Source organism: Tigriopus californicus, chromosome 3 (assembly GCF_007210705.1).
Source record: "Tigriopus californicus strain San Diego chromosome 3, Tcal_SD_v2.1, whole genome shotgun sequence".
Taxonomy (NCBI): domain Eukaryota; kingdom Metazoa; phylum Arthropoda; class Copepoda; order Harpacticoida; family Harpacticidae; genus Tigriopus; species Tigriopus californicus.
Window position 1 is genome coordinate 14,395,603 of NC_081442.1, and position 13,966 is coordinate 14,409,568.

Below are 13,966 nucleotides of genomic sequence, written 5' to 3' on the forward strand. Positions count from 1 at the left end.
TGACACGGGACAAGAGCGGGACACTGGCTACTTTAGAGGCGTCCATTGAACAAGTTCAAGGTCGCAAAGACATTCTCGATGTCATCGCACTCAATTCTCTCGAAGCTCATCGACTCTCCGTATCAGCTCTGGAACATCTACTACCATTTTGACTTAATTAATGCCTAACTTCCTTGGAGTCAAAGTTTTAACAAGGTAAACATTATTTAACTCTTCAAATTAGTATGTATCTTCCAACGAGAGACGGAAGGATAATGTATGGACTGATTCCAGACCCTAGCTTCAGAAACGAAACGGGAGAAGATCATGGAGCATCGTCATCTCGCTGGAATCCAGTGGTGGCCTGCACTGGTTATTTTGGCGTTCATGGGAACACAAGGAGTTCTTTGTGCGGCAGTAGCACTGCCTGAAGCTGAACCTTTACCCCTTGCTTTTGCCGAGCCTGAGGCCCTTCCTCAAGCCTCTCCTTGGCCTGAGCCCATTCCAATGCCTTGGGCGTTTCCGGACTCGGATCCTGAGCCACTAGCTGTGAGTAAAGAGGAAAACCTATCCAGGGAGATTTTGGTGTATGTATTTATCGAAGACATGCAATAATTGGCCCAATGGACGGGGATTAGTTTAATTATAGACCACAGAGAATCATTACCACAGTGTCGTTTTACAAGAGCTTGTTTCCGTTTCTTTCCTAGTCAGCGAAGGAGGCCTATTTCCGAAGCAAAAGTTTTCAAATAGGATTAAGCCATTGCGTCATTACCTTAGCTTATTTCTCCACTCCCGCATCTTCTTCCAGGCATCTTCGACTGGTGGAGGCTGTGGACCTCCGAGGCTGAGCTCGCCCTGGCCGAACATCACGGCGTCTCATGGGCAGCCTTTTAAACTTTCTTGCCCACTTGACACTCGGAACTCTTGTCTCATTGACCGAGTGGAGTGGTACTTTAGTGCGCAGAATCCAGGCGTTCCATCGAGCGGAATCGAGACCCGTCGTAAACTACTGAAGCACATGGCCCTGGCTTTTGATCCCTTGATGCTCTACTTTCCCTCAGTGTCCCAGGAACACTCGGGTTGGTACACCTGCATGGTTGGCAACACTCAAGGAATGTCCGAGGCTTCTTCGTTCTTGGATGTGAGGCACAGGCGAGGAACAAGACGGCGGTTCCAATCCCGACCTTCGCAAGCGGTACCACAGCGCCAGCAGCAACAAAGGGTAAATAAACATGGTCCTTTCAATAACTAATTGGTGCTTGGGAAACAGACCCCAGCAATGCAGAGCACAAGAGGATTAGAGAGGCACACAGCACCAGAGGGAGATTACCAAAGCTATGGTCTAATTCCAGGTTGTGCAGGTTGTTCCAACCCAAACCCAGTCACAGATCTCTGAATCGAGAGAAGAAACCGAATCTCAGAACGGGGTCCAATCGCGTTTCTCGGTCTATGCTCGTTTCCGTGGAGATCGAGGCTTTCGAAATCCAAACCAAGCCGCACCTCAAGCTCTTCAACGCCGAGATCCAATCCAATCGCGAAATAATGACCGGAACAAGCCAGTGGAATCAGTTGACCAGACCCATGAGCAAGGCCTCGATGCTGTGCATCAACACTTACGCTACATCTATGACAAAGTGGACCAGATTGACAACCAGATGACAAATATTGAGCAAAGAATCTCCAGGCTTGAGAGGAATTGAAAGAATGCTTGCCTTTCGAGGGGCAGTAACGGCATCAACAACAACAACAGCCACATTAACCACAACAACAACAGCAACAGCAACAACAACAGCACAGTATACTTGTAGGTTCAGTGGGTACACCGTTACTTGCCAACTTAGGGTGTGACAACCAGGGGCTAGAATGAAACGACAGGGGATACGTATAGGATTCGTACATCTACTGAACAAAAGTCAGTGGATGGATGTTGCTTCGCTTGTAAATAAACGATAACAGATGCGCCTCAATTGTATGGTACCAAAATAGCCCATTTAGACGTATTCAATACCACTGGCAATTTAAGATTACTTTAGCGAATGCCAATGCCTATTTTATGGTTGTGGGTCTCATGTTCCAATCACCAGGACAACAAGCCCAACAGATGGTTTAGTTTGAAATTTCTGGAGGAGAAGAAAGCACCGTGGGTTTTCCTAGTTTCTATTTTGAAAGCATGAAGTTAAAGCCATGAAAAATCACAATTTGAAGAGAACGTTTAAGCAATTCAAAGAGGATTTCATCATTTGGAGGAGGAAAAAAAGCACGCAAACATAAAAAATCTGGCACTAAATTTCGAGAATATTTTGGCGGAAATATCATTTTTTCACAAGCTATTGTCAGTTCACTTGTCCCAAAAGAATATACTCATACTGTGCATAAAAGTAAGAAAGTGAGAGCAAAAGAGGCTCAGGTTTGTCATGCAAAAGTGTTTTTGTGGAAGAAGTCAAACAATACAATGTATTTCAATTAGATTAGCGATAGTGAAAATTAGTACTCCTGGGGTCTCAAAATGTCTTCAAAAAGTTTGGTTTAAAAATTCAGTCACAATGAAGTGGCATCAATCACCCCATCATCATTTTGAATATTTTCGATGGGACCAATTGATGTTCCAAGTGAGGAAGACAAAAAACTGTCCGAAAGGAACTGACCAATCCAAAGCTACAAACTTGTATCGAAATGAAGGGTCTGCCATTTGAAAAGCTTGAGAGAAGAATGAAGTAAGTGATCCGAAGGACAATTTTGTGGTCCCTCTCGAATGCGCAGAACCGGATTGAAATCGAACCTTTTAATTGGGCTCTCATTTGACATTCAGGTTGTTCGGGGGAAGTAATTGCTCCAAGCTCTATAAGTGCGGTGTCTGATGGCATTTGGCTTGGAGAAAACAAGGCCATTTGAGCTCATCCGTCTTGCGCCAAACTCAGACACACAAAATGAATATTTGAGCAAGTCACTCTCGACCATTATGTCCCTTCATCCAAAAATAATCCCCCAAAGAAACGGGTGCACTGTGCTCTGGACCCAACGCCCAAGGGGGTTATTTGCCCGACTCCCTCTTACATTGACTCAAGACATAACCAAGTGAATCCTGACACCTCTGGACGCGAATCTGAACTGAAACTTTTTCCTCCAGTTTACTTTCAACCCGTCAAATAACGGGTTGGTGTCTTACCCATTCATTCTCGTTAGTCTAGCTTCTGTTAGTTCTTTCTTGGGTGGGTCCATAAAAATATCGCCTGACCCACCTAATAGTTGGCCCAAATGTTAGACCAAAAGGAACGACCGACAACTTAGGCAAACCAGTTTTATGCACTGTGCCAGAAATGAGCCATGGCATGGAGTATGTGGGGTTACTTTGGTGGCTTCAATTAAAAATTTGGACCTACTGCCAGTGACTCAAATTGACGCCATAGATTTCAGGATTACCTTGAGTGGGTATTCTAGATTTGTATCATCAGATTCGTGTTGGGTCTAACTTTGGAGCTTATCTCGCCAGAAACCCACTCCTTGATATCAGAAGCTCATTGTTCCAAAACTCGACTGGATTGGAGATGCCTTCTTTGTGGCTTCATTTCTTGGGATCCAAAGAGAGCTGGAACATGAATGAGGATGCACTTCTGTCTAACCTTGGAATTTGTTTTCTGGCGAAAAGGCCTCAAAATAAACCACCATGAACTGCCAACTGAAGGCAATTTCGGCCACCAAATTGGATACCGTCACTCCACTCAGCTACTGTAAATGAGCTAGCCCACATTGAGTACAGTTTCAGATCTTCAACAAAGGCGCTCATCATGAGTCATGAGGGACGGACAAATTGTGCAAAAAGAATTTTTGTCACTTAAGACCCCTATTTTACACATTTACTCTTTTCACCTTTATTTGCACCTTCGTACTTTTATTTAGCCCTCTTTTTGCACATTTGGCCTAACACTGTTGTTTTGGTTGAAATTAGAACTTTCTTGGCGTTAGAATTGGTTTCAAAGTTTGAAACCAAAGGCTGCCGCCTAATAAAGACAAGAAAAGCTGAATATTGAAAAGAATTACGTCGATTATTTAATCGTGCAAGCCAAAAGTACTTCACTTACCAACTTCAGGCTAACCATCTTTCCTTTTTGAGGATCTCGGAAGAAACATCTCAAGTTTTGTCAGTTAGATCAATGTTGCAAATCTACTGCTAGGAAAAGGGGGAAAATCCAGCAAGGGCAAGCATTCTTTCACCGAATGAAAAGGAAGTTGTGTCAATTTAATCTAAAATTGAGGCAAAACTCGGTTTTTAAGAGCGCTTTTCAGATGTGTACTGCTTTGAAAAATAGATTTGAACATCCCTTTTTTATTTTAGTTGCACCTTTTGTTACATTTTTCGGCCTTTTCGGCCTTTTGTGCACCTTTTAGGCTAATTTTTTTGCACCACTTTGTCTGTAAAACTCTTTGCTATTTTGCACATTTTGCCCGTCCTTAATCATGACACATTTTTGCGCATACTGTTATTCTATGTATTCATGTGGTGTACGTACATATAAGCCCATTTGATCCCAAAGGCTGACGTTTGGCATCGAATAGAAGATTTTTGCGTTTCCACGCGCATGCAAATGAGATTTAGATGCTATTTTTAGCTTCTGCCGCATTGTTCCACTGAGTCCACAAAGGCCAGGAAAAGGCACATTGTGCCTCTCAAGGGTTGGAGCGATTTCAGGTTTCCATTGCGTCATTAGCCATTAGGCATTAGCCTTTAGCATACATTGTCGTTCTAGAAGTGGGTCTTTCATCCATGCATTACACTTCATGACGGTAAACGTTCTTGTGGTTCCATGGAGTCGGATTAGGTTGCTGGGCACAAGAAATTGGTCTCAAGGCACTGCAACTCGGGGCTTTCACGGTGTTTCAATCACAGGCTAAAAAGAACAAATGAAACCAAATGATATTGTTCGGGAACCAATCATGAGCCTCTAAGAAAACAAGTCAAAGGCTGTTAAGCAACATCGTATGAAGATGCATTGGACCCCATGCCGTTGACTACAATAGTCCGTAAGACTAACTTCAATTTTCAATAGAAATATCAAACCCAGCAAACCTGATTGTCAGTTTTACGTGATGCGCTCCAATAAGCACGTCATATTCACTCAAATGGACCTTGGACGACTCTTGGTCAATCACCGTCAAACTGAATTTTCATACAAAATGTCATGCTCATCTCCTCAATCATAGGGGTAAGACGATAAGTGATTATGGCACTTCGTAAGTGCCTTCGTGAAAACAGGTTACTAAGTGCGTGAGGAAAATGCTCATGCTCTCCCAAGATCGAAACTGGACAAGTGACATGTTTGGTTCTACAATCTTGGACAAACTCTGGCCCAGGAACAATAGAATTGGGGAGAATAATGCCAGTATGTCAACAAATGCCACCCTTGAGTCGTTCATGATACACTTGATCCCATCGAACGATTTTGATCCCTGATCCAAACAATGAGTTGAACTCCGATTTCAAGTTTGGTTACAATTTTCCTTATGACGATGATGAGACAGACCATGATGATGATGATGAGGCAATGGCCCAGCCAAAGCGGGACTTGATCAGACCTTCAAGCCCTTGGGTACCAATTCATTTGTATTCCCGGTGCCTGTAAGTCTTCTCTCAGTCTTGATCGAACATATGCAATAGTGGCTAAACTCTGCGACAAAAAAGACATGCCCTTTGCCTTGTGAAGCACACCACAACTTACTACACATACTCGTATGTGGCAAACCCTCACGATTCTCTCAGAGAGGAGCCCTACCAACACCACCACCACCACCACCACCATGACCATCACCATCTCGGTCGTGTGAACGTCATTCTGATTGCTCGGCTCGACCGAAAGCAGCATGTCGTTCGTCCATGGACCCAATGGATCGAAAGGCCGCCCTTTTCTCCTTGACAATAACTCTCTTTCCTATCTGCTTTACTCCATTTCCTCGGGGCTTGATTGTGTGCCGCATGTCTCTCCTCTCGTCAGTGTGTGTATGTACGTGCGTACAGTCTATGTTGTGTGTATTAACTACAAACGAAGAGTACATACTGGTAGAACTACTCTTTCGAAAGAGAAGCCTCCCACTGATTACCTACGAATGAACCATTCACGATGGGAACGAGAAGTCGACGCAAGCTTGAGTTGGTTTTCCTCGGATGGGTGCGAAGTGCATGAGGGAGGGGAGGGGGAGGCTTCCCTCCTTGATCATTAAGTCTCGGAATATCATCGAAAATCTCATCGTCGCTTGATTTACTCCTTTCCGACGCTGAATTGAAGCTCCTAGGAACATAGGAGGTTCTTGAGATCCGCCATCAGATCACAGTGGCTTCATGGTGACAACAGTTCGATTGCGAAACCAAACTCAGTAGTTGATTTCCCTATTAAGGCACATGAACCAGGCACAATAGCAACGAACTCTTGCGGATTGAGCCTGGCTGAGAGAAGGAGCGAGTGGAATGGACGGCGAAGCAGCGCGAGAGTGAACGGAACCCAACCCAGTGAGACCGAAAGCAAAACCGAAAGCAAGACCGAGCGAGAGAGTGAATGAGTGAGTGAGCAACTGTTGCGCGACGAACGTTTAATGAGATTGACTGGAATCTCAAACGCTGGAAAACGCTACTTGAGTCAGCTCGGTTCTGAAGTAGTGGTTGCTCTGACAGCCATTGCCAACCCTAGTGTTACGTCCACTTTTTACTACCACTTTTACCACCACCACCACCACCACCACCACCATCATTATCATCAGCCCCTCTTGCCAAGAGGAAATGTTTTGTTAATCGAGCGTGTTCATTTCTGGCCTTTTTGATCTTCATCACCTTCCAGTGGACCAAGAAAGTAAGGCTTTGGAAACCGAGTTATTTAATTACTTATTTGTGTTGAAATGAGACCCTTGGACGGGATCAGAGCGATTTGTGATGTGCAGTGAATCATCCTTGTCGCCTTCTATCTTTGAGGCTAGTCGTGCCACTCGGGACCCTTCACAGGGTCTTAGACACTCGTTACTCGCTTGTCAAAAAGAGTTCAAAGAGTGAGGAGGAAACCAGTAACAAACAAGCACAATAAGCAGTGTACTCCTAGAAACGTGTGATTAATGACTTGTGAGTAACAACACCTGAGCTACACAAACTCCCAAGTCGCATTACTCACAATTCCAGTGCCACGAAAGTGCGCCCTGTGGACCGGATGATGGATCAACCAGAGTAAGGCCCCCGAATATGTATGTTGTGCATTTCATATGTACTACTTCAAGAGTCGTCTCTTCTATTCGGTTCAGCCATATCCGGTCGGTCCCGAAAATATGAATGACACTTGACATACTGTATGTACTAATAATGGCTGGCCGAAGTGCACGTTTTGACAAAGAGGCGCTTGCCACTTGTACCATTGAAGTGCAAGGTTATTACTTATTACAACCGTTTACTTGTGACATCATGAGATCTGTTGAGGTTGCTTTCATATCGGCAATGCAAAGTCTCCACACAAAGGCGTGGAGACAATGCCACTGAAGGAAGAAGGGACCTCCTATGGACTGCCTTTAAATAAACGAAAAATCTCTGCAAAAATGATTATGTTATATTTATCGAATAAGTTATGATCAAGTATAACCTAATTACTGGACAAAATGTACCGTCGAATAAATTAAGATCAGAGAGTCTAAAGGTTATAAAGGAGAGTCACAAGGAGGCAATTTTGCACGATCTTTGTATTTGGGCAGCTGACATGGTTGGATGACAGCCGGAGTTGTTTATGAAATAACAAAGGACATGAGACTTACTTTAAGCCTAGATGTACATCTTAATCCGATTTGGTTGACCTTAGTGGATTTTCGTTTTTCTCACAAGCCCAGTTCATCTTCAAAAGTCATGTTTGACTAAAATCCACAAATTTTTCTACCTTGAAACGAACTTAACTTCATTGCCTTTTTGAAATGAGCTAGATAACGCCCTCCTTGACAAATTAAACTCAAAGAAATCATCCGATAAGAATGTGCTATTGTTGTAAAATTCTATAGATTGCAGGAATATCACAATCTCTCAAAAAATTGCAAATTCATTTTGCTTTCTTCATTTTATAAACGAAACTGCTACCTTAGTAATAAAAATGATTCAATGCTGAAATGATGAAACTTTGAACAATGACGTTATTTTGTGAGTGATAGAAATATGCGAGTGGGTTTGTCTAGTAATGAAACCACACCAATGGAAGTCTTCAATCAGTTTTGCACGAAAAGAGTGACTTCTGCAAATGCAAACGTCTTAGTTCTGGTGGACTTCTTCCAATACGAACCTACTTTGTTCCTCTTAAACCATTGCTGTAGGCGACTCCGAACAATCTGGAAATCTCTTTTGGTGTTCTTTTCTTCTGAACGTAGGTAATTGTTATTGAAATTCCAATTACTCCCCCATTATTGTTTGTAAAAGTGGCATCCCCAAGATGTTCCACCTGGCAGATTTGAACTTCGTTTTCAGACTCATTCCCTTTGTCTTAACTTTTGTAAACTTGGTAGATTTCTTTGAAGAGGTGAATGCAAGCATCCTTCGGCTTTTTGTCGGAGAAATTCGCCAGAGGCTACGTACAACGTTTTAATTTTAAAAGGGCCAAACTTGCTTGGTTCTGACTCTTGAGTTGGAATGAAAGAATTCATTAACCTAAACAACAATCTAGAAAAGTACATTAGCGTTTATCATGTTCTTGATTTGGCTTTAATTGTGAAACATTGAACATCCATGAAGATTTCTTAGGAGTACAGAATAGCAAATCTTGGACAATATCGATCGTTTTGGCCAACAGAGAGGCAAACATGATAGGCAGTCATGTCTTCCTTCGCCGAAATCAGTAAAGGAAATTACCATCCGTCCTTTTTGTAATATACATACTAAATATTTGCACATGAGTTGGATACATGTACATCAATACCATTGCTCAAAATTCGATAACATAACAAGGACTTTTGCTTCAAAGTGATTGCTTATTATTCTTAAGTAAATGTCCATTTTTGGACCTTGAATTTTTGGGTTACGATGAGTTGTAGGCGTAAAAATTAACATTATTTTATTAATCATTCAAAGAAAATAGTCTGATTGTACGAATCATGCACATGTAGAAATGTATCACCCTTACACCACTTGAAAATGAATACACTATCTCCTAGATTGAAATGTTCTGTTAAAATGATTCTCCGAACAAAAATTCGCACAAAATGTCTCAAAATGAGGGAAAATGCATTTGTGATAAGTGTAACTCTGGTTCAAAAGCTGTTCAAAGCATCTGATTAATGTTCATACTTCAATTTCAAAATGCCCTAGAAAGAGTGCATGGCGTCAAAAAAAACATTGGAGAGTACATCTTGGTCTTCATTTTATCAAAAAATTATATTGGCCAAAACGAATCTTTCTTTGAGACCTCGACGGACTATTTTGTGGAATCGTAAGTATCCAAAATTTCGAGGTAAATCTAGGCTACTTTGAACCTTGGATGGAAATGCAGGATTGAATCTGGTTTAAGGATCAACCTTGAATTGGGTTACTCAAAAATTGTCAACCCGAATAACATCGACAACGTTCATCAAGAACATAAGCCAGATATCCCGTTTTAAAGTATGCCAGTTGTCCAATAGTTTCTGAATTTGGCCAGTGGTTGCTGTAGTGTGTTGCGGATAGATCCACCTGTCTCCTAGGAATGGCAGGTCTGCCTGCTTTTTCTCCAAACTCATTTCAATGCCTCTTTGGACATCGTCTTCTTCGCTTCTAGCGAAGTATTGGACTATCACGGGGCTTTTTTCCTAAGTGGGAACATCCATGGGCGTTTTTACTTTTTTGCTTTCTCTCCGCAAAATACATTCTTTGTTCAAATTTTTCAACATCTGGAGAAATTGCTAATCATTTACTTGCAAAGTGATTCCTTTTAAAGTTATGCAGTCCAAAGCTTATCTTGGTGACCAAGAGCAGACCGAAAATTCGAATTTCATGCAGTGTTTACTACATTATCTCCTGAGTTCCCTAAGACAAGTTTTGGACCCAAATTTGGCCAAATTCAACTATTCGACAAGGTCTTACAATCCTCTAAAGTGCAACTTTTGAAGGAAGTGAATGGTTTGGGCGATTAAAAAAAGTCCCTTCCATTCACAGTGTACTGCACATCTCGAGCAGTCCGTGCTCTGACTTGGTAACTCTCGTGGTCACGTGAGTGGTAGAGTGGAGGCAAAAAGCTGATCAACCAATCAAGTGTTTGTGCTTCTTGATTTTTTTCACGACTTTTAACCAAAATCGAGTCTGCCAAAAGCAAAAATCACTGAAATATTGGTCAATGACATTTCAGTATGTACAAACCTTAAAAAAAAGAATACATTGAGAGTCTGACAAAACGTTCATAAAATCTGGTTATGCAACCAATTGGTCATGAATTTATCTAGCACGAATATACTTTGTAACATATGTGCTTACTTAAATATTTTGGAATTTCCTGTTATTTACCAATGCTACTGGCAAATTTGACATTGGAAACTGTCAAAATCTGGATGGTGGAGAAAAAATATTTAGGGATTGAAATACATTTTTTGAACTTTACGGCACTTGTCATTGGACCGATCGAATTCGCAAAGATCCCGAGAGATCCTCCAAACCTCTTTTCTCTTTTAGTCACTTTTAAGATTGAACCTTGCAAACCTGCTGATCTGATTGGATCTCAAATAGGCGAAGTATATTCAAGGTGTTGTAAAATATCGAAGGGTGGAAAAAAACATCATTCCTTTTGATATGACCAATAATTCATTTTGAAGCTTTTGTTTTACAATCAAATTTGCCATAAAAAAACGTTCTGGTTGGCATATTCAAGAAAAGAAATGGCATGCTGGCGTTCAGTGACGTGTATTTTTACTGAGCCTAAAATACATGTGCAGATGAGCAAGTACATTCATGCATTGGATGATTGAAAATCCCCCCCCCCCCCCCCCCCACACACACAAGCTCAAGATTCATGATAGACATGTTAAAGGGTGTTTTGGTTGCCATTCTTATGGACTATTCCTCGGGTGGATTTTCAGGGATATTCAGGTGCTGACTGCTGACAGAGATGTGGGATCAGTGCGAAAGTAGATTGAGGCTACACTTTTGTGGTTATCAAATAAAAATCCTTCATCATCGCGTGTCTGGTAAGATCGTCACTCTTATGCTGGACATCAGCTCATTACATTTCTGGTGTCAAGGGTTCGAACGTATGCCCTTGTCAAATCAAGTAAAATGGGATGCATGGCGAGTCAAGTTGCGTTTTTTATTTGGTGTCGTCCTTACACTTTTGAACATTTAACCGACTTCAACCTGACGATCAATCAAATGTTTGTTTTTCACAACATTCCAGAAGGGATTCAGTTGGGAGAATCTCATTTCATGCCAGTAGACTGTTTATTGTCTGCACAAATTGATTAAAGCTCCTAAGGGACATTTATGCTCACGTGCCTATTCTTTGATACAAGAGTGCCACACCAGTTCACCTTCGGGTTCTCTTTTTACGCTCTCTCTGTCGTTGTTTGTAATTGTTTAATTATTATGAGCTTGGTTTGGCTACCTCAGTAAATAATAGCCTAACTCATTGGACCTGTCCTGACAGCTTTACGTAGAGGAAATAAATGGGGATGAACTCAATTTGGGCACCCACTTTTAACTATTACTGTTAGTCAGTGACAATGAAGGTTCAATTTCATTTTAATAGCATTTATACCATCAACATGAATGGCTTGCGGTCCAATTTCTTTTAATGATTCCCTTTGCAATGAAAGTCAGCCAATGCTTGGGTAAACTGTCTAATGCTGCCATGGATTGTGTCACTGATTCAAAACTAATTGAGTTCAGTTCAATAATTTTCAAGAATGGGCCATAAAACAAATTGTTGCTCTACTCTGCCATCTACCAGGTAGGATGAGATGGTAGGAGAATCCCTTGTTGTTATTTTCCTTCTAAGCATCATAGACCAGGATTGAGAACTAAAATGAGAAACAAATCTAAAGAATATGAAAGAAGACAGAGCCCAGTAGACTATCAAAAATGCTATCTTCTGTTGACATTTGTTATTGAACGATTCTAAGGGTTGTGAGCTTACATGTGAAGAGGACGAAAATGCAGTATTATTGTGATTGCTTTAGTGTGACCAAGCACTACTTTTAGGTTCCTTCAATTGCAAACATTGCAAAAAGGGCAGAGTACAACTGGAAAGTGGTTTCTTTCGCAAATTGCAGAACTGTTGTCCATTCCATACCCAGTTTTTGTCTGTTGCCAAGATGACTGAGTCACGTTTTTGTTCTAGTATGTCAAACCAAGTCTAGCACGAATTGCAACAAATGGATCTTTTCCCTCAAGTGTCATTGTTTATCTTCTCCATTGAGGCCCAAGAAGAAGAAGAAGAAGTAGGGAGTAGTAAATTCAAAATGTTGTTCGTGCATCCACTCGTCATTCTTGTGAATGTCCCCGAAATGACCAAATAACCAGTTGGTTGACTCTTTTTGCAATCAGTCATTCGCCGATGATCTATCGAAGCCTGTGAAGCAAATAATGACCACAAATGAACTAGAAAATTGGTTCCTTCACAGTGGTCTCACATATCGTGGTTTGAGAGAGAGCCCAATCCCTTTTGTATAGTACTATGTACTGGTCAAAAGATACCTGGCCTTCATTGTTCATTAATCTAGTAAACGTTCGGTTGCGATCCGCTTTCTTTGTCGGCAAAAACTTTTCCCAAGGAAAAATTGTGCAGCGGCATTGTTTGTTCATATTCCCGATGAAAAAAGACCTCCAGGACATTCTTCGCTTTTCTAAATGCATTCATTGTTAGCAACGAAGTGAGTTCTTTCTTCGAATAGGATCAATTTTAAATCGATTGTATTTCAAAATCAAAGGCCCAGAGTCTAAAAGCTGAGGAATGCATTTCCACAAAATACCAGTTTTTCCTCATTTGTGTCAAGTAATTGCCAATCAGGGTTCCTTTCACTGATATCTCTACGAACTTATACATGTGCTCAGTGCTTGAGTTCTTCAATTGCCTACTGTGCCTTAATTTGCTTCGTAGGTGTTGATCTAATAGCATCTTTTAAGTCAGACTTTGACATATTTTGGACCAAAATCCCTGATCAAACCTACAAATAAGGGCTGGTCAGATCCGCCAACTCTAATTTGTTGGTGGATCAGATAATATATTAATATTTAGTTAGGTAAAACACATAAGTTTTTCATTTTGAATTGATGGGAATTCCCCTCCCAGTAGCGCAAAAGTCCGCAACAAAACCTTTAAAAACCGCCTCATTTGTCATTGCAGGATTAAAATCGAAAACATACATGGTTTGGTTCCTGAGTAACCGGCCTCAATATGGTTTCTTTTTTTTTATTCATGAATATCAACTGTTTTACTCAGGCTTAGTTCTTCTAAAGAGCAACGGCAAAAGAGCGTCTAGGGTGACCAAATTTAAATTAAGGACTACAGATTAGGGTTGTGGCTTTTCACTGCAGCTGAATCGGTAACCCGTGGACAATGCCACTCTAGCTGATGGAAAGCAGCGCCTCTGCAATCAGAAACTATACCTTAGCAGGTGGTCAGCTGACATTCATTCGCACTGAAAACCAGTCTACCTGACAAGCTCTCATCCCGCTCTCTAGGAGTTGCTTCCTCTATGGTTATATGACCGTCAAAATCCACTAGAGGTAGTCAACTCTATTAGAGATCTGGGGATAATTGTTCAGAACCGGGGAAAATTTGAAAAGCATATCCCGACTAAAGTGTGCAAGGCTTTTCAGACGCACGGGTGGATATGACGACCTTTCAAATCTAGGGATCATTTTGCAAATGTATATAATTCAACCCCACTTGGAGTATGCATCCCCCATTTGGGCCATGATGACCCTAGCAGGGCTGAATAAGATCGAGAAGGTGCCACGGAGCTTTACATGAAACATTGTTGGTGAAAGGCACTTAAGTTTTGGGGAAAGACTTCAGTCCCT

At 41.5% G+C, this 13,966-nt stretch overlaps 2 protein-coding genes across 2 annotated transcripts in view; both read left to right on the plus strand.

Moving 5' to 3' along the window:
• LOC131878163 (uncharacterized) lies at positions 1–1,949 on the plus strand. Its single transcript, XM_059224068.1, has 4 exons — positions 1–195; positions 274–528; positions 791–1,204; positions 1,335–1,949. The coding sequence occupies exons 2-4, from the start codon at positions 307–309 to the stop codon at positions 1,680–1,682; spliced, it is 984 nt and encodes a 327-aa protein (XP_059080051.1). The 5' UTR covers positions 1–195; positions 274–306; the 3' UTR covers positions 1,683–1,949.
• A 4,558-nt stretch (positions 1,950–6,507) lies between these two features.
• Positions 6,508–13,966, plus strand: part of LOC131878161 (synaptotagmin-7-like) — a 52,100-nt gene continuing 44,641 nt past the window's right edge. The window contains exon 1 of the mRNA XM_059224065.1: positions 6,508–7,183. The gene's annotated coding sequence lies outside the window, so the exon portion shown is untranslated. The remainder of the gene's footprint in view (positions 7,184–13,966) is intronic.

Excerpts from the sequence above, each read along its gene's own strand:
- LOC131878163 (XM_059224068.1), top strand. The coding sequence starts at position 307 with ATGGAGCATCGTCATCTCGCTGGAATCCAGTGGTGGCCTGCACTGGTT. Across the intron at positions 529-790 it reads CGGATCCTGAGCCACTAGCT|GCATCTTCGACTGGTGGAGG; the intron begins GTGAGTAAAGAG and ends ATCTTCTTCCAG. Across the intron at positions 1,205-1,334 it reads AGCGCCAGCAGCAACAAAGG|GTTGTGCAGGTTGTTCCAAC; the intron begins GTAAATAAACAT and ends GTCTAATTCCAG.